This window comes from Tyto alba, unplaced genomic scaffold (genome assembly GCF_018691265.1).
Source record: "Tyto alba isolate M040663 unplaced genomic scaffold, T.alba_DEE_v4.0 Super-Scaffold_18, whole genome shotgun sequence".
NCBI classification, from domain to species: Eukaryota; Metazoa; Chordata; class Aves; order Strigiformes; family Tytonidae; genus Tyto; species Tyto alba.
Genome location: NW_024881280.1, coordinates 6,368,128 through 6,391,581, shown reverse-complemented (window position 1 = coordinate 6,391,581; position 23,454 = coordinate 6,368,128). Strand labels below are relative to the sequence as shown.

The window sequence follows — 23,454 nt, the reverse complement described above, 5'->3', positions numbered from 1 at the left end:
CCAACTAGGCAGTGTAAGAGGTGGAAAAAATTGCCTCAGAAGTGTTTGGTCTCTCCAACCCACATCCAGGAAACTCACCCAGGCCGCTCAGTGCTCCTGCTGCTGGAATGCACAGCGAAGACGTTCTCATTCAGCTGGTCCCAGTGGTACTCAACTCCAGAGTTTAAGGCCCTTGAAAAACCAAAGAAGGAAAAAATATTAGTATGGTAGGACACGATTCCAGACAGAAAACATTACATCCCCACAACATGAATGACAGTGTTGATTCCTGCCCTACAGAAACTGCAGATCTAGCTCAGTTCATGTTTTTGTTAAAAGGGCTCAATCACCATAAAAAGCCTTGCAAACATGGAGCACTGCATCATCCAGATTGCTCTGGAATATTCCATTCATTTTCATTCAGTATTAGCACTGAGGTGGAACGACAGGAGCAAAGTGATTTTCAGGAAATGAAGACATACAACTGTGTGTATAAAATCAGGTTATCCTGTGACTAACAAAGAATTGGAATGGGAAGACCAATTCTCTCTGTGGTGCCTGCCAGCATTTCCTGCACTAGGTAATGTCGAGTAAACACTGCTCTTATTCGATATTTAGTTTATTTGCAAATGGTTTTCGTTCTACCTATAAATAAACCTCTATGCAGCCCTCTCACTGACAATCAGTGTGGAGCAAGGGCAGATGTAGAGGATATTTTAATAAGTTTCCGCAAAAGAGCCTGTACTGCATCAACTACCCGTGTGTCCAAAAAGTCCAAAACTTGAATTTTACAGTTAATGCTATTAAGCTTAACAGAATAGCCAATGCTCTGGCAATCTTTCACAGTGCATTTCCCCCAAAACAGGCGAAGCCAGGGCTGGCTAATCACTGCACAGGAACAGGCAAGGTTAACTATTGCTAATGATCACATCATTGCTGAAGACTACGGGCGATCACAGGAACTAAACCACCATAACCGTAACACTGTAAGTTTGCTTCCCACTATTTCTAAGGCCTGAGAGCTCTTAGACTGGAAGAAGATAAGAGCAAATCCAGCTTACTCTGTGCCATACAGAAATGTCAGAGGACAGGCACATGCTGTGCAGTCCAAGGCAGTAGGGAGATCTCCCACCATCTGCTGTGTCCCACCTCCAGAAGCACTACAGGCTGCATTGCCATGGAAGAGACTTTCTGTACAGTGTTTTGCCATGCCATGCGGACACACCAGCTCCCTGTGAGCTGGCCTGGGAAGTTTCAGAAGGGTGCTGTGTACTACCACATGGCTGCTGGACTGCAGATTTATCCCTGATGCTGCTAGGTGGAGGGTTAACAGTGGTCACCACAAGGTGAGTAAAAAAGGAAAAAAAAAAAAAAATATCCTGTGCAGATAAAAGGGAATTGTTTCTGAAGAGCTGGACCTGCATCACACCGCAGGCATTCTCAGAGCATGACCTAAAGGCAGTCCCACAATCTGAAGGAAGGATTCAGGGCAAGCAGTTGGTAGCTGGTTATGGCTCGGGCACAAACACGGTGTTTTATGTAGATACAAAAGCTGTTGTTCCTGTAATGAGCTGCCTCAGCATAACTGACAAGAACCCCAGCTCAGACACTCTGCAATGGGAGAGCTGTGTGTGCTGGAGGCCTTGGGCTAGGCTCTGAGGTGACAGCACCCCAGGTCAGGACCGAGGGCGAAAGCTGGAGAAAATCAGGTCAACAAAGCCACACACAGAGTCTACGGGAAGTTATCAGTCATCATTTTTTTTTTTTTTTTTTTTTTTTTTTTTTTTTTTTGTGCTGAGCTAGCCCTGCACTGCATTATACCCCATGAAAGCAGCTGCCAGGGAGATGCTGATTTACAAAGGCTTCAGAGTTTATTGACAGATGGTAACCTGTCACTAAAACTGTGCCAGTCCCTCTGGCTGCTCCATCCCCTGCCTAGTATAGGGAGACTTAGCTGTCACACTTTGTTGTCTGCAAAGCAGCACACTCCCTAGGCAAGCGAGACTTTCTGACCCGGTAGGCAAAATTTCCAGAGAAAGTCTAGTTTGCTTGGTATCTGCAGCTGTTACCCAACAGAGCTAAACTGACCCATGCTCTTTTCCTCCTCCTTCCACACTTCATGCTTCCCAAAGTACAGGCACGGTCCCCACAGCCACCTACATGACTGGCATTCCTCGCCAAGGTGCTCCGTGCAACCTACTTGTCTTTGCCGGCTTCCAGCTCTAGAAACCAGAAGACTGAAAAGCTTTCCCTAGGCCAAAATGTGAGTTGGCACTACTGTGCTTCCCCTCTTCCCCTAAACACCATGTTCTTGTACAACACAAAGTTCAGCTCCTGCGCACACACATGCCTGAGTCTGATTCATCTCCCTTCTACAAAAGCGTGATGGTACCAGGCTGACATGCAGTACACTAGGTTAAAAACCTCCCATCCCTGCTCCCAACGATTCTGCAGAGGCTTACTACTGTACACTCGGGTTGCTGGACAGCAGAGTCCATTCTAACTCCACACTATCAATTTGCACCTTTCCCTGGACAGTGAAATCAATAGCCATTCCATTTAATACATGACTTTGCACATTGGTTTTAAACACTGCCATTTATCAGCTGAGTTTCACTGCCAGGGTCCTATTAGCTATTCATTTACTGCCAGAGAATCGAGGACTTGGCTCTCCCTTCCCAGAAGGAGGACGTGTAGCAGCTGGTGCCACTGCTCCTGTTGCTGACTCTGGGAATGCTGATGAACAGGCTTAAGCCAAGGTCATTAGACTTGGCCACGATGGGAGTTCAACAGCCTCAGTACCACTTTAACCTGGCTTTTTAGTCTGGACTGTGCGTGTCTTCCTGCAGAGCCAAAAAAATTGGCTCAGAATAAACAGCTGGCACTCCCTACTGCAGCAGCGAGCATCCTCACAGCCGCCCTCCAGCAGGCTCTCCCCCCACCAGGGTCAGCTAACCAACTTACCCTCTCTGCACCCCACCTCTTGCAAAAGACTTGAAGCAATAAAAGCCTCAGCACGATCTCTGTTTTCTTTTGCATGCATCTGCATCTCTCTGACCTGCATCTCATCCGCCTCTCCGCAGCCTGAAGACCAATATCCAGCTTGCTCCCAATTAGGGTCTTCCAGGCTTTGGATGATTGATTGAGGCTACAGATGAGATGTCACAGACTGCATCAAGGTACAGTGGAGAAAACAAATACCTGAACTTAACAAAGGGAACTGGTTGGGCACTATCTTTTATACGAAGATCATAACCCCCCTTTTCTTGAGAAGCAAATACGTCATCAAAGAAATGCTGCTGTTGTACCAGTTTAAGTGCCAGTTTTAAGACCATGGCTGCATTAGAAACTTAATCACATATTCACACTTTAAACCAACTTAAGTACACACAAAGATGTGTGTGACAACCACAATTGCTTTGGTTTAAATCAGATTTTCAGTTAAGCTGAAAGATTTGCACCGGTTTAAGCACACCTATTTAAAACAGTGCTACCTCCTATTTCAGAAAGCCTAAAGGTTTTTTAACGCCCATTGCAAAATATTGCTTGAATTTTGTAAATTAGCAAGCCTTTCACAGCACGTTTCCCAGGAGATTTGCAAATCAAGGCCTGACTATTCATTTCACAGAAGCAGAGCTTATACTGGAGTAATGAATATTTTTCAGGTAATGTAAGCATTTAACTTTTGCTCCATCAAACTCTAGACATGGAAATGCTGGAAGCACTTTACATTTTCCAGGGCATAAGGTAGAAGCTCTGTGTAGCATGGAGCATGTTGCCACTTGGATGTGGGTGCAGCAAGGAGGACATTTGTTGCCCAGGGCTTCAGGGTGAAAAATTGCAATTCTCCACACTGCGTCAGTCATGGACAGGGAAGTCCACTTAGTCAAGTTCTTATTTTCTTCCTTTTTATGGCTGTCACTAAGCTCTCTAAGCCCTCCCTGGAAATTTCCATTAGCTTTGTTAAATGCAGAGCTGCTCACAGCCTGGCTTTCCCAGCAGGGACCTGTTCTGAGATGGACTTTTCCTTCACGCCTGTGTCCAGCTCGCATTAATAATGAGCTTGGAGAGGATGACGGACACAGATTTGCATGCCTTGCTGAAAGTCGAATAAGGATTCCAAGTGGAACCTGTTAAGTACCAAGAACCAACACCTTAGGCAGCACAGCCTCTGCCTCTGCATAGAGGTATTGCCCACAGTTCAGGTATGACCCCCTGAAGAAACTAGGACCAAGCTCTAGGGATTAATGACAAAATTACTCATAAGTGACAAGAACGCTGAAATATGATTTACTGCATTGGCTTAACCAGTATTTTAAAAGTAAACTGACAAAGCACAGACCAGCACAAAATGACTTGACATCTGGGTAACCCCCCCAGCTGGCATATCCAAAATTGGGAGCTGAAGAGGAGGAGAGATTAAGACAAAAGTTCCCCAGCTCTACCTAACAATACAGCTCAGCAGCAAGATGGCAAGACAAAAAAAACGAATTTGCAAGTAGGGTATGCACGTCCAGGAAGGCATAAATAACACTGACTGTCTTTTCACTTAAACTATCCCCAATACCGAAGAAGATAGCAGCAAGGGGCAATTGCACTGCTCTCCTCCTTCAAATCCTGCCACATGGAAAGGTCCAACAGTAGCAGACCTGTCTGCTACAGCACAGAATTAAATTTTGATTAAGACACTGCTGCCTGCAATCCAATCTAAAAATATAAGCACAACCCCATTACTACCATGAAGATCGTGGCAAGCCCAACAAGAAGACTAGCTGCAAAGCGATACCATGCAGCACACAGCTAGGTGAGTATCTGATTTTCATGCTGCCAAGCTTTGCTTTCTCTACAAAAGTAATTACTCTATAAAGCTGATTTCTCAAATATACTGTCTATTCAAGATCACTAAGAGCAAGCATAAAAAAATTAGGTTAGTTTACAATGGATTTGAATTGCCCAAGATGTGCTTTCCTCCCTTTGTGTGAACTTGTCATACTTAAACCATTCAAACTGTATCAAGGAAATATAGAATGAGGTACAGAGAGCAAGGTGACACTATGCTAAGGAACAGGAATCCATTGTCCTTGTTTGGGAAGGAAGAAGCAGCACGTGGTATCTCATGCAATGCAATGCTTGGCTGGATTCCAGATGCATCCTTGTCAGCAGCTCATTATCTCTTCTGCCAGCGTGTGATAATCAGCACAGCAAGCCCATCCCTGGCTCCCATGATTAGCTAGGCAACGGTATTGTCAGTACAAGGCAAAGTTTGGCACTCCCAGCAGCTGCCTGGATAGGAAAACAATCATTTCTAACACTCTACTTCATAAATATTTAGCTTTCTGTGCAGGCGATGAACCACGTGCAGAGACAAATCCAAGTGAAAACTGGCTGCAGTGCAAGCTGTAGGGAACCAGCAAATGGGATTCCTGGAGTAGCTCTGCTGGGCAGTAATTCCCTTTGACCAAGGAAGAGGTGGCAGCTTCACTGGCATTGGACTATTTCAGAGCACACCCTTGGAGTACAGCCCATGTATGACTAGCCAGGGGAAGAGCATGAGACCAAGTACAAGAATTCCTAACAAGATGAGTCGTACAGAACACAAGATCTGCAGTTTACAGTTAACAACCACACAGACATTTAAGTGATGCATGAAATCATTCTATTCATCACATTCAGAGGAACAATGGAAAGGTCACCCCTTCTTTGCAACTAGCAGCTGGTGCATTTTTACTCCCTATACTGACACAGCCTGCTAGTTTTCCAGAATCCTGCAAACTTTGCCCGCCTGGAAACCAGCAACCATGCAGAAACACATCCTGACACCTCACTGAACTGCCAAAGGTGCTTCAGAAGCGGGACAGCAAGCAGCTTGGTGCAGCAGGTAGCCTTGTGTCTGCTTCAGGGAGGATGCCAATTCAACTCAGACCACTGTGCAAGATGGCTGGCCTCGTTTATTTGATTGTGCCGTCCTGCTAGCTAGGTTAAATAGTGGGAATTTTGAAGAGCCTCTATTCAAACACACGCCGTTTAAATGAGGTCAGCCTTATAAATTTGGAGGCATTAATAGCTAATAACACTCTTCTGTCTCAACTGCGTGAACATGCACAGGTTTGTTCTGCCCACCAGCAGGCAACTAAAGCTGGACACAGGTCAGGCTCTTGCAGCCAGTGGGTAAGACTTAAGATAGAAGGCACACCTCTAACAATCATCATCCCTGGGCAAAAATGTGACATCGCGGCAAAGAGAGAGTCATCTGTCTGCTAAACTGTTAGATACCTCAGAGAGAGAGCAGAGATTAACACAGCAGGAAGAACACAAATCTGATGGTTTCTTCTGATCCACAGGGTCACTACAGCTAAAACCCAAGTGACTTCCAGGAGTCAGCATTTGCAACCTGCCTGTCTAGCGGTCTGCATGCATGTAGAGGGTGAGCAGACTCATGACACGGAAGACACACCAATGGAAAGCTTAAGAGGAATTTGTCTTACATTCCAAGGGAGAAAGTCTTACATGAAGTCTTCTAACACATTCAACAGGAGTGATAAACAGAAATAAAGCACCAAGACAATGACAGAGCAGAAGGAGAGAGTTTTGTATGGAAGTTTGGATGTTCAGTTATCTCGGGACTCGGGAACTAACACTGAGGTTGAGAGGGCTGCCCCTGAAGGACACAAAATTACACAGCAAAACCAGTGTTGAGAATAAAGACAAGAAAAGTCCCTCACAGACAGCCTTCATGCCCATGCCAATTCTTCTATCAAAATGCCACAACAGCTTTTTAAAGCAGCTTTTCCCAGAGTTTTTTTATACTACCCTCAGTGTGACATAGGAAGTTGTAACTCATGCTTAAGAGAACAAGAGGAACCCTTTTAGTCCTGAGCGTGACTCCCATAATACTAATGTTTTAACTAGACATCAGCTACTTGGATACATAGAAGAGATACATCTCAATTTGGAGGGGACATACTGAGGCCCTCATTGAATGCAAAATATTTGTAAGCAGATAGACAAAACACTCAAGCAAGGTGAGCCCAGAGTTAAGATTTGCACCTCTAAGACTGATAAGATTTTTGCGTATGATATACTGCATTACACAGTAGTTTTAGCACTGCTCAAAAAATGCACATTTATGTGAATAAGAACATACCATCCATGAGAAATAGCCTAGAATAAACAAGGCAGAAATAAATCAAATAAGTATTCCCTGAATTTTCACTGATTTTCTTCCTACTCAAAATCTTGGCAGTATTCCACAATATCCTTCACTTAAGTGGCTCCAATCACACCAGGCAGCACCTAGGTATTCTCTGGAAGGTAAATAACAGATTCTAGAATGAGGAGCTTTAAATTCCTTAGATAAGAACAATTTAGCTTGGTATCACCTTAAACCAAGCTCTAAAGATGGGTAACTTGCTTAAACTCCCCTAAAAACCTGAAGGCTTGTTAATTGCTTTAAGTGATTACAGGCAGACTATACCGCTTCAAACCCTCCGAATATCTTAAGCTGTTTATGATCTATCAGCTCTTCCAGTGGCTTAGACCATTTAGGTTGTTAGGAGTCTTTGGAGGCGTGCAAACTGCTTAAGCCTTCTAATGTCTTAAACATCTTAAACTGCTACAAGTCTTGCGAGCTAAAGTCACTCCTTAGTCTTCTTTGAACTTTCACTGGTGTTTTAGCAGAAACTAATATTTACGTTGACTCAAAGGAGACTTCTAAGTAGGCTTGTTTTGTAGATCATATGCCAACAAACTACACCAGGAAAATGCATTTAGAACGGGAGAAATCAACTTCAAAATAAACGTTTAAAATTAGCAAGCATAGTAATGCCTTTTTTTTTTTTTTTTTTTCTTAATAGAACATTGCAATGTGCACACACAAAGCTGCCAAGCTCCACAACCAAGATCTTGGCTTGGTCTAATCTCAATGAGATCCACAAGGCAAGCCAAGTTTTATATTTTTAATCTTCAGCAGCTTTGAAATTAGCCAACTAAAAAGTGTTCTGTTTAGCACACAGGAGAAACCTGCTCCGAAGAGAAAAAAAAAGAAAAAAAAGGAAAAAATAGACAAAAATCCCAGCTCCACAATTATTACTCCAGTTACTCACAGTTTTTAGACATTGAGTTGAGACCTTTTACAGAACCAGATAGTTTTAGGATTTAAAAAAGGGAAAGAAAATGAAGAAGAAGTTGGCTGTTCTATTTTCTAGCTGGATTCACTACAGTTCTGTTAGAAAACACAGGCATAAGGGACAATAAATAAAACTCCACAAATAAACTTCATCAAAGACGGGAAAATTAAAGGTGATCTTATTGGAAAGCCAAGGGAGTAAACAACTGAACAAGGAAGGTCTAGTAAGAACATGCAAAGAGAAGGAGGGTTATAAGAAAGCAGGATGGACTGGTGCTGCCAAAGCAGGAAAAGACATTCTAAAAATAAACAGGAGGAAAACAGTACTGGAATGAAAAAAGGTCTATTCATCAGTGAGGCTAAAGACAAAAATCAATAATGACTCAACGTGGCCAAGATACTGAATTTTCTCTCTGAAGTCTCCACTTAAAATATATCCAAGGGTACTTATGCAATTAGGGAGTAAGAAAACCAGTTAGACACAGCAGCTAGTTGCACTCATTAAGAAAATAAATTAAAAAAAAAAAATTAAGAAGTTAACTTTTTTGAGCCATTCACACCTGATTTTTAACATGTTACAAAGAACTGAGGAAGTGACAAAAGGCCAAAAAAGCCAACTTAGCAGCATTCTTCAAAAAGAAAGTCATACTTAAATTAACAATTACTGTCTCCTGAGTGTAACTTTTATCCTTAAAGACAGTAAAATAACAAAGAGAAAAAAGGAAGCTATATGAAAACAATGAGAGAGTGAGCCACATGCAGTAGGCAGTAAGTCAAATAATTGCTTGCATGAAATGTAATTGCTTTTGTATACAGAATTAGAAAAAAGTAAGGGAAGAAAAGGTGGCAGGTGTGATCTGAATAGATGTAAGTGAAGCATCTGATAATTGTTCTTAAGACTACCTGGCCATGCTTTTAGAAAGACTGCTACCCAATATGAGAACCAGTAAGGACCTGCCCAGTGAAACACTACACAATCTGGTAAGCAGCAGGTTAAGTTTCTTTAACACTGAGCTCTGTACCAAGTTCCCTTTCTCATGCTCGAAAATAAATGTCACTAACTAGACAGTACTTCAACGTATCTTGAAGAATTGGATGAAGGAAATGAACTTGCTAATAACTGAAGGCTTAAAGCAGCTATCAAAATTTATCTCTAGGATTCATAGACATATTAAGTGGAATTTTATGAGGGCATCTTCCACCTAATGCCATCATTCATCCTCGATATCAAATTCACATACAGAAATAGAAGTGGAATAAAAACCAATATCAGAGTGGAGATACTGTTTCAAGCCTTCATAATACCACTCCACTTCTCTTGCATCTGCAGCGACTGAGCCTCTCAGCACTCAGGATACCTAAGGCTCCCCTGCTCAAATTGGAAATAATTAATTTCAGTTCTTTCTTAAATGCATTAATAACAAAATCCAAATATAAGCGTTCAGGACACATCTTTAGGGCAGAACTGGCCATCTTCTTTCTTTTTCAGTGCTTTTATTTGTCCAAATCATCTTTTACCCTCATTTAGAAAATTCAATGTATCTTGTAACTGGCAGCAAAAGTCCACGACATGCATTCGCTTACTTGGCCACGGCCAAAGGCCGCTGTGCAGGTGCAGCCTTTCAAGAGGCCATTTGCAGGGAGGACTCAGACATAACCAGTACCTCTAGCCAGCCCAATTAACAGGTTGTGATAACAGCCCCTTTGCAGGGTTACTAACATCCCTGGGTTACACACGAAGGAAGACAGCTCCTCCTTCTGTCTCTTTGTTTAGTCCACTCTCCAGAAGCTACTATTAAAAGGCAAACAACGTACCAGGGTTTATGCTGCTGGGGGGCATCATCGATAGAGGCTGAAGAGCCTGACGAATGGACCCAGCCAGCAGAGAGACAGGACATGCCAGGCAGCTGGACAGATTACCATCTCTTCCCCAACGCTGATGGCCAGGTGCAGTCACACTGTCCCCATGACCAGATGAGAGGATACGCAATTCTCAAGAGGAAAAAAACCTGGATTGGCATGGACAGACAATTGCGGTGCTCCTTTGCAAAGCATAGGAATTTATTGTGAAGAGAATTTTCCCAGAATAATATCACATTAAGAGACAGATCTCACTACAAAGAATTAAAATATTCACACTGCATAGCACTGAATCAGTCTGAGATTCTCCACACCTACTTCCCAATGAGAGAATTCCACAGGATGCTGCCTCTGAACCAGATGCATCCTCAGGGGGTATTTTAATTCCATTGCCAGGCACTTTGTCTGTTGAAGAAATTCCTCTTCTCCTGTGGATGCCTGCACTACGTAGCTAGCCCTCAACAAGGTGCTCTGCGTGCTTGGTTTTGAAACAGTTTTCTCAGAACACTGAAGTTTTGGTCCATCCATCAGAGAAGGGGAAGAGCACCTTTGGCTGTAGGCTTGCCAAGATGGTGAAGAAGGCTTTAAAGTAAAGTTGCTGTGGGAGGGGAACCTCAATCCATCCCACTTCTGCCAGCTTGATGCCAGTGCCAGCAAGAGGTGCCCAGAGGGGAGTCACAGGGCAGCAGAAGAGCACCAGAGTGTGCCTAAAGGGATTCCTGTTTTCATGTGGCATGGCTCTCCCAACGAACATTAGTGTCATGAAATTGTGTCTTGATTCAGCTCAATGGTGTCCACCCTTTAAAACGTGTCAGCCTCAGAGCCTTTCAATACCACATCTGTGGACTAAACACAAACTCATCTTACATCCAAAAAGCACAGTCTACCACAGGGTAGTGTGAAGCCCTGTGCAAGGAGACAGCAGACTCATGATCTAATATGTATGCAAATCTATCAGTTGGCAACCACCTATACACTGAATCATGACAAGAATGAACTACAGGACCCTCAAAAACAGAACAGGCTGTCACCACCTCATACAGACTGTAACCTGTCTCCAATCTGCATCTGAGGGCCAAAAGTCTCTTATCAGCAGGACTCACTTGTGAACCAGAGACCTGAATACTCTTGCTCATGTTCTATCATAACTTGTTCTTATATGTTCTATCATATCTTGTTCTATCATGACTGCAATTGGTTAAAAAGCAACAAGACAAGCATGCAGCATCCTCCAAAGACACACTGCCTATCATCTACTCAATTCCATTCGTTACTCCACGTATCTCCAGGACTGGCAGATGCCTTTCTTCGTATCGGCTTCCTGCACTTCGTGCTCTGTCCCCAGCTGTTGTTTCCATGAACCTTCTCCCAGTGACAACTTCTCTTCCACGGTGGCTGATGATTTTTTCAAACCAAAATGAAAGATCAGACTCGTGAAGAGTAAATTGCTTGTCCCATTGGTCACTTGCAGAGGAAGTTGTTTCCAAAGCTGGGTTCCTGTCCCACAGGAACCTCATCCCCTGGGTTCTTTCACACAGACCATTCCTCAAAAGGACAGCAATTCAGCAGGAAAAGTAAAGAAAGTTTTAAACAGGTCATAGATACCTGCCCTAAGATGGATAGTTTGTTTGTTTGCAAGCGAAAGCAGCAGCTGAACAAGCAAAAGAATAGAACACGTGAAGGACAGGCAGATACTGCTGAACACCAGCTCTACCACCTTTGCTATTTATTATCCTTTTTCAGAATAATTTACTCACTGACAGTTGGGATCTCTGGGTTTTCAATACAAGTCTGTATCTAAAACTGCATGTTCAAACTAACATATTAGTAAACAACGTAAGTTGGTCAGTCTTTTGAGTGTTTGGGAAGGTTTTCCTCACATTACAAGCTTCTCCCAATTTAATCACATAAAAAACAGAGAAAACAAATTGATGCTTTTCAGTAGCACACTTTAGCGAGCTGGGTGGCACCCCGAAATCTAAGGAAGCAGGTACACAATGTCCTTTCTTTCCTTTACTCACCAGAATGCAACCCTGCTAGGGGTTATATCTTTGGCTAATAAAAATATTCATTCTATCCTCACAGCTACTGTACTGGCTCATGAATTCCAGTCTCTTACAGGCTTCTTTCAGGCCCATCAGGTGCATTTCCAAGTGTGGATGAACACCGCTGTCACCACCTCACCTCCCTACAGCACAACAGCTCCGAGAGCCAACTTGTCAACACCTGTTTAGACATGGACCTTGGGTTTAAAACACTGAGAACTGCCTCACGGCGCAGCAGCCCAGTCCCACCCCCAGTCACAAGTACTCATGTCATACCGCTTGTCTCTGCAAGCCAGCCAAGCTGTTTCTCCAAACAGCTAAGCATTTTGCATCCACCCAAGCAAGGTTCAGGCTCTTGCAGAAATCAGCTGGTTAGCCATCTTTCTCTAGTTCACAGCCGCAACCTAGTCATAGTCAATTCATGCCTCTTTGTTCTCTAATAAAACGTAAATAGCTCTCCTTTCCTGGAGATTTATGGAAGGCTACATAACCCCCTCCTTAGCTCTCTTTTTTAGCACTGCTAAAGACCCCAAGCTGCAGGTTCTCTTAAGCAAAAATGCTCCACTAACCCCACTACTGCTCTTAACTATTGTACCAGTTCAAAGGCAGTTCTGAGTATGGATACCCAGATGTTAAACTGATCCAGCTTGTTTCAGGAGCAGTCTGAGGAGCATGAAGAAGCACTACAGAGCCCTGGGAGTGGTGGTGAGAGGCTCTGGAGTGCAGGCAGTTTTTTCATCAACCTGCCCAGTCAAAGGAAGGGGTTTGAAAAGACCAGTCGAATGTAGCAATTCAACAACTGGTTATGGGACCGGTGCCACAGCCACGGATTGGGCTACTTAGACCAGGGGACTCAGAGAAACCTGGTCTACGGGGAGCTGATGGGGTCCATCTGGCAGAGAAGGGGAAGAGCATCTTCGGCCATAGGCTTGCCAAGCTGGTGAAGAGGGCTTTAAAATAAAATTGCCGGGGGAGGGGAACCCTCAATCCATCCCACTCCTACCAGTTGGATGCCAGTGCCAGCAATAGATACCCAGAGCCTGGAGAGTGGTCACAGGGCTGCCGAAGAGCAGCTGGAGAGCAGCACAAAGGAATACCAGCCAGTAAGTCTGCTTCATCCGGGTACAGCTTAAATGACTCTAAGCAAACGAGCATAGCACAGGGAATAAACACGAGGAGGTAGAGATGTGCGCATGCCTGCAGGGCTACGATCTGATCAACATCCTGGAGACATGGTGGGATGGCTCCTGTGCCTGGAGTGTTGGCATGAAAGCTACAGGCTCTTTGGGAAGGAGAGGCAGGGGAGACGGGGAGGAGGGGGATTGCCCTCTATGTCAGTGACCAGCTGGGGTGCCGGGAGCTCTGCCTGGGGATGGGTGAGGAGCCAACCAGGAGCTTATTGGTCAGGATTAAAGGGAGGGCAGGGACAGGAGACGTTATAGCGGGGTCTGCTACAGGCCACCCAACCATGTAGACTGAGCAGATGAGGCTGTCTGTAGGCAGATAGGAGCAGCCCATGTCCGTAAGCCCTGGTCCTCATGGAGAGCTTCAACCACCCCGATATCTATTGGAGGGACAACACAGCAGGGCATAAGCAATGTAAAAAGTTTCTGGAATGTGTTGATGATAACTCTCTTCTCCAAGTGAGGGAGGAATCAATGAGGAGAGGTGCTATGTTGGACCTTGTTCTCACCAAAAAGGAGGGTCTTGTGGGGGGTGTGAAGCTCAAGGGCAGCCTCGGCTGCAGCGACCATGAAATGGTGGAGTTCAAGACTCTGAGGGCAGTGAGGAGGGCACATAGTAAGATCACTATCCCAGACTTCAGGAGAGCAGACTTTGGCCTCTTCAGGGATCTGCTTGGCAAAGTAACATGGAATAAAGCCCTGGAGGCAAGAGGGATCCAGGAAAGCTGGTTGATATTCAAGGATCACCTCCTCCAAGCTCAGGAGTGATGCATCCCGACAAAGAGGAAGTCAGGTAAAAATGCCAGGAGGCTGCATGGACGAACAAGGAGCTCCTGGACAGCTCAAACATAAAAAGGAAGCCTATAGAGAGCAGAAGCAAGGATAGAGAGCCTGGGAGGAATATAGAGAAACTGTTCGGGTAAACAGGGATCAGGTTAGGAAAGCCAAAGCCCTGCCAGAATTAAATCTGGCCACGGATGTCAAGGACAACAAGAAAAGCTTCAAAAGGTACGCTGGTGATAAAAGAAAGACTAGGGAAAACATGGTCCCTCTCTGGAAAGGAAAGGGAGACTTGGTTGCCCGTGATACGGAGAAGACTGAAACACTGAGTGGCTTTTTTGTCTCAGTCTTCACTGGCAGGGCTCCAGCCACACTGCCCAAGACACAGAAGGTAAAGGCAGGGACTGGGAGAAAGAACCACCATCCATTGTAGGAGAAGATCAGGGTCAAGACCATCTAAGGAACTTGAAGGTGAACAGATTCATGATATCTGATGAGATGCACCCACAGGTCCTGAGGGAAATGGCAGATGAAGTGGCTAAGCCACTATCCATTGTATTAAAGAAGTTGTGGCAGCCTGGCAAAGTTCCCTCTGACTGTAAAGTGGAAACATACTTCCCATTTTTAAAAAGGGAAATAAAGAAGACCCAGGGAACTATAGGCCACTTTGTCTCATCTCTGTGTCCAGTAAGATCATGGAGTGGATCGTCCTGGAAAATATGCTATACATGGAAAATAAGGAGGTGACAGCCAGCATGGCTTCACCAAATATGAATCGTGCTTCATGTATATGGTGGCCTTCTACGGTAGAGTTACAGAATTGGTGGGAAAGGGAAGAGCAACTGACGTCATCCACCCGGACTAGTGCAAAGCATTTGACACTGGAGACATATGGATTTGACAGATGGACTACTGGGTAGAAAAGGAATTCACTCAATGGTTGCACTCAAAGAATTGCAGTCAATGTCTTGATGTCCCAGTGGAGAGAAGTGGCATTCCTCAGGGGTCGGTGTTGGGATTGGCGCTGTTTAACATCTTTGTTGGAGACATGGACAGTGGCATTGAGTGCGACGAGTGCACCCTCAGCAAGTTTGCCGATGACACCGAGCTGTGTGGTATGACCAACACACTGGAGGGCAGGGATGCCATCCAGAGGGACCTGGACAGGCTTGAAACATGGGCTTGTATAAAACCTCATGAAGTTCAATATGGCCAAGTGCAAGGTCCTGCCCGTGGGTTGGCGCAATCTGAAACACAGGTACAGGCTGGGCAATGAGTGAGTTGAGAGCAGACCTGTGGGAAAGGGCTTAGGGAGATTAGTGGATGGAAAACTGACTGTAAGCCAGCAATGTGCGCTTGCAGTCTAGAAATCCACCCGTGCCCTGGGCTGCAGCCAGAGCAGGGGGGGCAGCAGGGCCAGGGAGGGGATTCTCCCCCTCTGCTCCGCTCTGGGGAGAACCCCCTGCAGTGCTGGGGCCAGCTCGGGGGCCCCCAACAGCAGAAGGACACGGAGCTGCTCGAGTGGGGCCAGAGGAGGCCACGGAGATGCTGGGGGGGCTGGAGCAGCTCCCCTGGGAGGCCGGGCTGAGAGAGTTGGGGGGGTTCAGCCTGGAGAAGAGAAGGCTCCGGGGAGCCCTTCGAGCGGCCTCCCAGGGCTTAAAGGGGGGGCAGGAGAGGTGGGGAGGGACTCTGGATCGGGGATTATAGGGATGGGATGAGGGGTAACAGGTTTAAACTGAAAGAGGGGGGATTTAGATGAGATCTAAGGTAGAAATTCTTCCCTGTGGGGGGGGTGAGGCGCTGGCCCAGGGTGCCCAGAGCAGCTGTGGCTGCCCCCTCCCTGGAAGGGTTCAAGGCCAGGTTGGACGGGGCTGGGAGCCCCCTGGGCTGGGGGAAGGGGCCCTGCCCGGGGCAGGGGGGTGGGACTAGATGATCTTTAAGGTCCCTTCCAACCCGAACCATTCTGTGAATCCATGTATCCAGTTTCTTCTACAGTGATGCTAACATTTTGCTATCTCTGCTGTTAAGCATATTGTGTCTCATCCCAAAACTAAATTTATTGTGTTTACAGCCTCATGTATTGATGGCTTAATCACCTACGATCAACTAAAACCTCAGGTCTTTCTCCTCTTCTGTCATTTTAACTACTGAGCTCAGTGTTATTAGTCACTAAGTGCACTTTGTACTATTAAATTCTCAATTCTATATCTTCAGTCACTTTCAAGGCAATCCAATTCTTGTGCAATACTCTGATCTTTCTCTGAAATGACAAGACTAATGTTACATCCTCTGCATATTTATTCAGTACACGCTTACAAGGCACTAGTGTAAATAGTATTAATACCCAGCCCCTGAACAGGTTCTTAAGGAAGTCCATCAGTGAATTCTTTTGTGACAAAGTCCAGCTCTCAATCATGTTGTACTCTCTCCTTTAGCCAGGCCTTCACCTGCTCTTTACCAGATCTTGTTCTAATCCCAATTCTTTACAAGTTAATTAGATTTATTGCAGTTGCAGCATGGGAACTGCCTTACTAAAACACGGAGGTATTAGACCTGCACCAAGTCCTTACTTGATCCTTTAATTAAAAACAAATACATAAAATTCTCAAAGACAGGTATCCAACCTGTTATACTTCACCTTAATCAAATCACAGTGCATTCAATCCTACTTTCCATGGTTTTAATTTTATTTTCCTTCAAAATACACCCCATAAATCTGTGTACCAAGTTCACATTATGGATTGCCAGCATAACCTGAACTTCCCCATTTCCATATGCAAGAAAAACTGCCATCAGTGCTACCCCAACGTAGAAATTTAGCCCAAAATGTTTGATTTTAATTACTGTTTCTTTAGAACTCTGGAAGGACTACTTGCATAGTCTCTCAATATGAGCCCATGGAGCTTCAAGTTATGCCTTTTTTTTTCATCAGCTTGTACTTCCAGTTTACTCACCTCATTTTCCTTAAGCAAATACTTTTCAAATCCTGTATTTGAGGCAGAGCTGCCATTTCAACCTGTTTATGTGATCCTTGTGGTATGTGGTTTTAAATGTCTCGATTGTACATGGGAATAAAGACCCAGGGAATTATAACCATCTTGGTTGCTTGCGACTGACCAGTTTTCTTTGCCAAATTAGAACAGTGGGGGTGTTTTCAGCAGTACAGTGTTTTCTTGATCCCTGCTGTTTGCTAGGCTATCCCCCATACAGAACTCTATCAATTGACGAAACCTTTATTTAGTATTTATCTTCCTCTTTACTACTGCGTATGGAAACTACACCTTTATTTTTCATCTTTCGCCCTCACTTCTCAAGTTAAAGTCAGTCAATGTGACAACCTCGAACCAAGTCTATTAAGCCAAGTGCTACTGAGATGGCATCTACATGTCAAGATTTTTCCTTTCTCTGAGGATCTTCCAAGTAGATCTGGGGCAGATATAACAGCTGCAAGCCACTTCTGCTCTGACAGTCTCACTCATTCTCTGATGTTCTGATGTTAGAATCTCAATGTGAATTATTTAGCTCTGTGAATATCTACACCTTCATGCAGAGGTTTGTAAGTCACTCTGGCTGTTGTTGGTCTATCAAATGATGCAGTTGAGAATAGAACATATCATATGCCCTGCTCCAAAAAGAACCCACCAGTCCATGTGTGGTCTGCAATAATCACCAGAAGCATCAGTCACTCCAATCCACTAGCAGGAAACCTGTTGAAAAACTTCTGCCAAACCACCAATAAACCTCCCATCTCTACAGCCACCTTGTTTCATGTTTGCATACAAAAGGTTTTGGTTGGTTTTGTGGTTTTTTTTTGTTTTGTTTTGTTTTTTTTTGAATTGTGCATGATTGTTGATGAGATAGAAGGAGAAAAAAGAGTGCACTAGCAATGTGGTTTCACACAGATGCTGCAGAACAATGGACAGTGCTTCCATAACATACCAGAGTATTCCTGTTGTGTTTTTAATTGGTGAGGTGACCAGAAGAAACATGCCACCTAGTCTGGGACTAATTCAAGCACCAGAATGGATACCTAATGTGAGGTGTGGCAAGCCAGGACAGCCAGCGAAAGCTCCACTCTGCATCACTGACAGCATCCACCCTCAGGGAGGCTTCATTTCCCTGGGTTCTCGTCCAAGTTCATCTTGTGAGCCATAATCAGTAGACTAGATCTTATCACTTCTCTATACTGACAATATCTTAGAATAACTCTCGAATTTGAGAAGAGAGCCATTATTCCTGAATAATTCTTCTGCTTAGAAAAGTACAGCAACTATTCCTGAAGAAAGCCACTTATCCTGGAATAGAGTGATTATAGCTTATTCCATAATAGTATCTTGTAGAACTTCATGTATAAATAAGGCCTTGATGAAAGATTATGTTCAAGAGAACAAGAGGGCTGTTTGAACAGCGCTGGCATTCTGTACTACTGAAATTGGTCCAATCCGAATTCCAACCACAGATTTCACCAGAAGGCTGTACTGAATTAGTCACTACTACCATTGTATGTATTTTTTCCGATTTAAGACAGTGGTTCTACACTGACCATATGATTCTACTCAAGCACCACATGCCCAATCTCACGCACAACAGATGGAGTCCACATGCATGTGGTAAGATCACCAGCAGTACTGCAAGTTTCTAGCTGCCAGCTTTTAAGTTACAAGGAACTTCAGCATGTGAAACATAACCCAAAAGAATGCCAAGGTAGTTTAGTACCAGCAAATAACTGAAGCAGAGAAATCTTTGAAATGTACCTGCAGCATAAAAGAAACACTGTTCCGAAAGAAGCTCTTGTACAACACAATGGAGAAAAGGGTCTCAGCAAAGCATGGTGCAGAGACTCCCCAGGAACACTGAAAGCAATACATGTTTCACTGTTCAGACACTCAGTCATGAGCTGTGTCAAACTACATTAAATTAGTTTGTGTTTAATTGCAAGTTTACAAAGGGACAGTTACACCCTTCATGGCACTATATAAATGAAAGAGAACTAACGTCAAGTTTCAACCAAAACCATTTCACTGGCTTGTACATAATCATGACAAAAATCTTTGCAGTTCATAGAATCTCATGCTTGAATACTGTAACAAGTATTTGATAACTCTGGGTCAGCAGCTTTCTAATTTGCTGCTCTCACTGGAATGTTAGAAGTCCATAAATGCAGAGACTGAAAGAGAGTGTACTAGATGTATGTGAAACAAAGGATCCAGAAAGCCTCAAAAGACATGGCAAATAAAATGAGCTAATGAGATGCACTTCAAACAGCCTCAGAAGTTTATAATCAGCAAAACAAACACTGATTGAAAGAGACTTGGGTAAACACTGTGGCAGTCCAAAAGGAGTATCGGGAGTTGGGTTTTTTGGGTCCCTCAAGCAAAATGCCCGAGGCAGCAAAAAGCCATCTTATCCCCACTGCTCTAAGAACAGAATGGCCAAAGCAGTTATATCTCCAAGTAAAGGAAGCACTTACTCTGGTCGGCAGATCACCAGGTCCCCTTTGTTGGTGCCATATGCCAATCCCAGGCCCGGCTCAGGCAGCCAGCGAGCAGAGTTTATGCTGACATGTCTTCTCTGGTCGGCAGGCATTGGGTACAGAACGTTGAAAACTCTCTGAAACAACAACAACAGGTTACTTGACAGGACAATAGAAGTCAGGAGAGCCAAGGAGGCTCAAACAAATGTTCAGTCTCCCTGCAGCAGCGCAGCTGGACAAGGAGACATGTCACTTTACAGGATTGTACAAGAAACCACTAATCCACCAGTGAGAGTAAGAAACTGCTAGAAACGCACATACATGTACCCCTAAGTTTCTAATAGACTGACTGGCACACAGCTGTGGATCAGAAGAAATTCTCCCCCCAGGAGAGTCTGCATGTTACTCAGTGGGCTGCACAGTCCTAATCAAACTAATTAAATAATGTGATAGGGAAAAGTGCTACAGTCATTAGAAAGCAGGACAACTGGGGCTCTTCTGGCCTTCAACTCTCATCTTAACTCACTAGGGTAGAAGTAACTGGCAAGTACATGGGCCTTCAACATCAAAAGTTTGTAATTTCTATTAGACAAAACAAACTTTATGCAAAAATAATATACAATTCTTTCAGTTTTTAAACATTTAAACAGCCTCCTGAAAACGTTTCAGTTTGACCAAGCCCCACACCAACAGTGCACAAATGAAAATCAAAATCCAGAGATTATGAGAATAACACAAGTATGCAAGTAACAAATCTCTCAGCTCAGGTCCTCTTCCAACACCATCCATTTTTCCTGCAGTAAGGTAAGAAGCTGAATCGCTGCTAAGACTGCAGGTAGTTAACCCGGCCGCAAGCCAGTGCTTCCCAAATACTGCATTAATGCAAGTGAATGAAAATCCTGTGCACACGAAGGACTAATACCAAACTCTGCTTTCTAATCTGAACTAGCCTAGTTTCTGAAGCGTATGAGCTTGAAAAGCAAGAATGACGAAGTAGAACAGATTATACCTACACAGATACTCTCCTTCTACTCCAAGAAGCTCATGTCTTTTGTACAGCACAACGCTTTGCTGCACCCTGCCATCCAGCAATCCAGCAATCAGAACTGGGTATACTGACAATACTCCATTTAGCCAGAAAATATGACACATGTAGATCATAAAAACAAATGCACGGGAAGTAGAAAGCAGAGGAGTGAGTTGGTTTGGCTACCAGGAATAGACAGGGATAAGCTGCTTCAGTGTGCTGGGTCATCAGAGCATGTTCCATCATGGCTTGAGAAAGTTAGGACCAAAGACTGCATTTACAAGTCCAAATCATTAGCAGAATTTCTGCAAAAATTTACCTAGGATTTAAACCTGTAATCAATGCAGGTAACACAGACTTCAAATCCAGATTCCAGTGGGATAAGTCCCAGGTGAAAGATAGGTTTTCGTTAGTTTTTCTAGTGGGCAACCATCCATCCATCACAAAGCCTTTCTTCCAGACTCCCCAGAAAAGGGGATAGTGCTGGATTAGGAAGCACAGAAGGGAACGAGGATGTGCTGGAACACACAGGATATTGGTAGATGGGAATGCAGATCGACCACTACTGCACGGCTGGGGTGGCCTGAAGTAATAATTAGAATTCATTAGGGTGGGATTCATCAGCTAGCATAACAAACTGGGGCTGGTTTTCTCTGTAGCTCTACTGCCCACCTCACAATCTTGTCTGTCTGACAATTTATCTGGAGAAGTCCGAGCAGAGACCACTTAACTCTATGCCCTCCAATAGCTAGTACTCAGAACCTTCATCTTGGTCATCATAACGCGCTGTAAGTCAGAGCAAAACAATACAGCTACATTATTTCCCATCATCAGTAACACATTTAACCTCTCCTATGAGGAGGCCACGTTTGAGGCAAAAACATCCTTAAGGATTTCTCTGTATGACAGAAGCTGGTCACTCTTTGCCCTGGATATCACTCACCAGTTAGTGTATTCGGAGCAGCTCAGTGTTTGGATGGCAGGAACAGGCCCTTAAGGGTTTATCTAGCTCTTACCCATCTCTGTCATGTCTGTCCCTTTCCCTCCCCGCTTTGCTTGCTGAGGGTGGAGGGGCAGGGAGAGGGAAAGAAGAGGGGAAAAAAGAGAAATCAGTTGTACGATGGTAACACCTGTTACCATGGAGATTATGGTGCACTCTGAGATGGGAAGACTGGATTTTGAGGAGAAGGAGGAAGGACAGGAAAGGGAGGGGTCTGCCAGAGCTTATTTATTATTTATAAAACAAGCATTCCAAATCTCTCAAGAACTACGAAGGTTTATCATCGTATCTTTCTTCGGCAAGTCAGAAACAAATGGTTTCTCCTGAGAATGGCTTTGCAAGGTATCCCAGCTGGGGAAGCTGCCTTCCTGGGTTAGCTGTGAGCTCCGCTCCCCTGGCAGGGCAGTGTGTGTGTGTCCCCCCCCCCCCCCCCGGCTCCGCAGCCAGCCACGCCGCGCGGGGACACTTGCCAGCTACAGCTGAGCATCCAGGTGCTTCGCAGTCAACAGCACCCCGTGGAAAGGGCTGCCAAGGACACGGGTCTGGTTCTGACAACCTGCAACAACGTTGGCGGAGGGCAGAGTCTCAAAAGACAAGATGGCTTAAAATTTCTGCGTTAAGAATAGTTGCTTCATCACGCCACTCCATTCACTTCTAAACAGCTTGTCACGCTGAAGAGCTCCCCTCCCCTGCTGCTTCCCACTCCCACGCTAATGGGACAACTCCATACAGTGTTAAGGGTGATGACATCCGTGCGTGTGGTAATTAGTACATAAAAAGAGAAAGCAGCTGTACTGGCATAATCACCACTCGCAGCAGTAACCGGGACGTAGCTAATCAATCTGATGCAGTCATACAGACTGGCTGTTGCAATTGCATCCATTAGCAAGACCCCCTACTCTATCCACAGAGTGGAAAAAAAAAAATTAAAAGTTCCTTCAATATCGGCAGGTCCCTCTCTTCAAAGAAGGTCAGAAGCCTGCCAGGAAGCATTACTTTCCATAGATCAGAGCTAATTTTATTTTTGAAAAGTCTTTTTTTTTTTTTGGTCTTTTTGTATCCATTACTAAATCTTATAGAAAGTTACTGAGCTATCTCAACCAAAGCAGCCAGCCCGAAAACATACCTCTAAATGACCACACCTCTTTGCCAGTGGGATTGTCCATGCTTTGTAGTTCTAAACTTCTGGGAATAATATTCAAGTTTTTATAGGAATCCTACACTAACATGATTCTCCAGCTTCCAGGTCAAGAGACTGATGCCAACCTTCAGACACTCTTAAAACTAGCAATGCAAATTCACAGTGTTGGTAATTCACCAGTTCCCTTTCATTAAGGCTGATTTGCAGACTAGTTGCAGGACATGTGTAACATCCATGCTGATGGCCAAGCGTTCAGGAACCAGCTTAGAACCACTGTTGTAAAAGTCCACTAATCTTTAAGATGCCCACCACACTCTACCCCAGCCTCCAGAGAGTTTATTTTTAATAGGATGACATTCTAATTTAGGACAGACATCATACTGCATCGCACTTTATCAGCCCATAATCCCTGCCAGCAGTCCCAGCAAGCTTCCAGGTTCTTCACCATAACCAATGTCAAACTTGCTCTTAGCACCACTACACTACTAATTCAATAATCTATAGCCACAATATCATATGTGACAATTCAGCATTTTATGAAGTTGGCAGTTGCATTTGTTTCCAGATGCTGTTCTGAAACAGAGATTTGAATGGGATGTTTCTCTAACTATAAACACTGTGAAGTATGAGGAGTTGGAGCTTCAGAATATCCCTATGGAAGCTTAAGCCAAAACAGGCAACGTAAGTACAGCAAGCTGTTCTCTTATTGGCAACAACATACATAGATAAATGTAATTTCATTAGGCAAGAAAGGTCCTACTCCTTCCCTTCACGGCCACACGACCCAGCCTGGATCACATCAAACACTTGCTTGACCTGTGCTTATGTTTGTAGAAAACC

At 44.4% G+C, this 23,454-nt stretch overlaps 1 protein-coding gene across 3 annotated transcripts in view; it reads right to left on the bottom strand.

Moving 5' to 3' along the window:
• AMBRA1 (autophagy and beclin 1 regulator 1) overlaps positions 1-23,454 on the bottom strand; it is a 137,888-nt gene that overhangs the window by 11,703 nt on the left and 102,731 nt on the right. For all 3 annotated transcript variants that reach the window (XM_032993410.2, XM_032993412.2, XM_032993411.2), the window contains 2 exons: positions 19,444-19,583; positions 79-171 (listed from right to left, as the gene is read on the bottom strand). In XM_032993410.2, the coding sequence (XP_032849301.2) occupies positions 79-171; positions 19,444-19,583 (233 nt within the window). The remainder of the gene's footprint in view (positions 1-78; positions 172-19,443; positions 19,584-23,454) is intronic.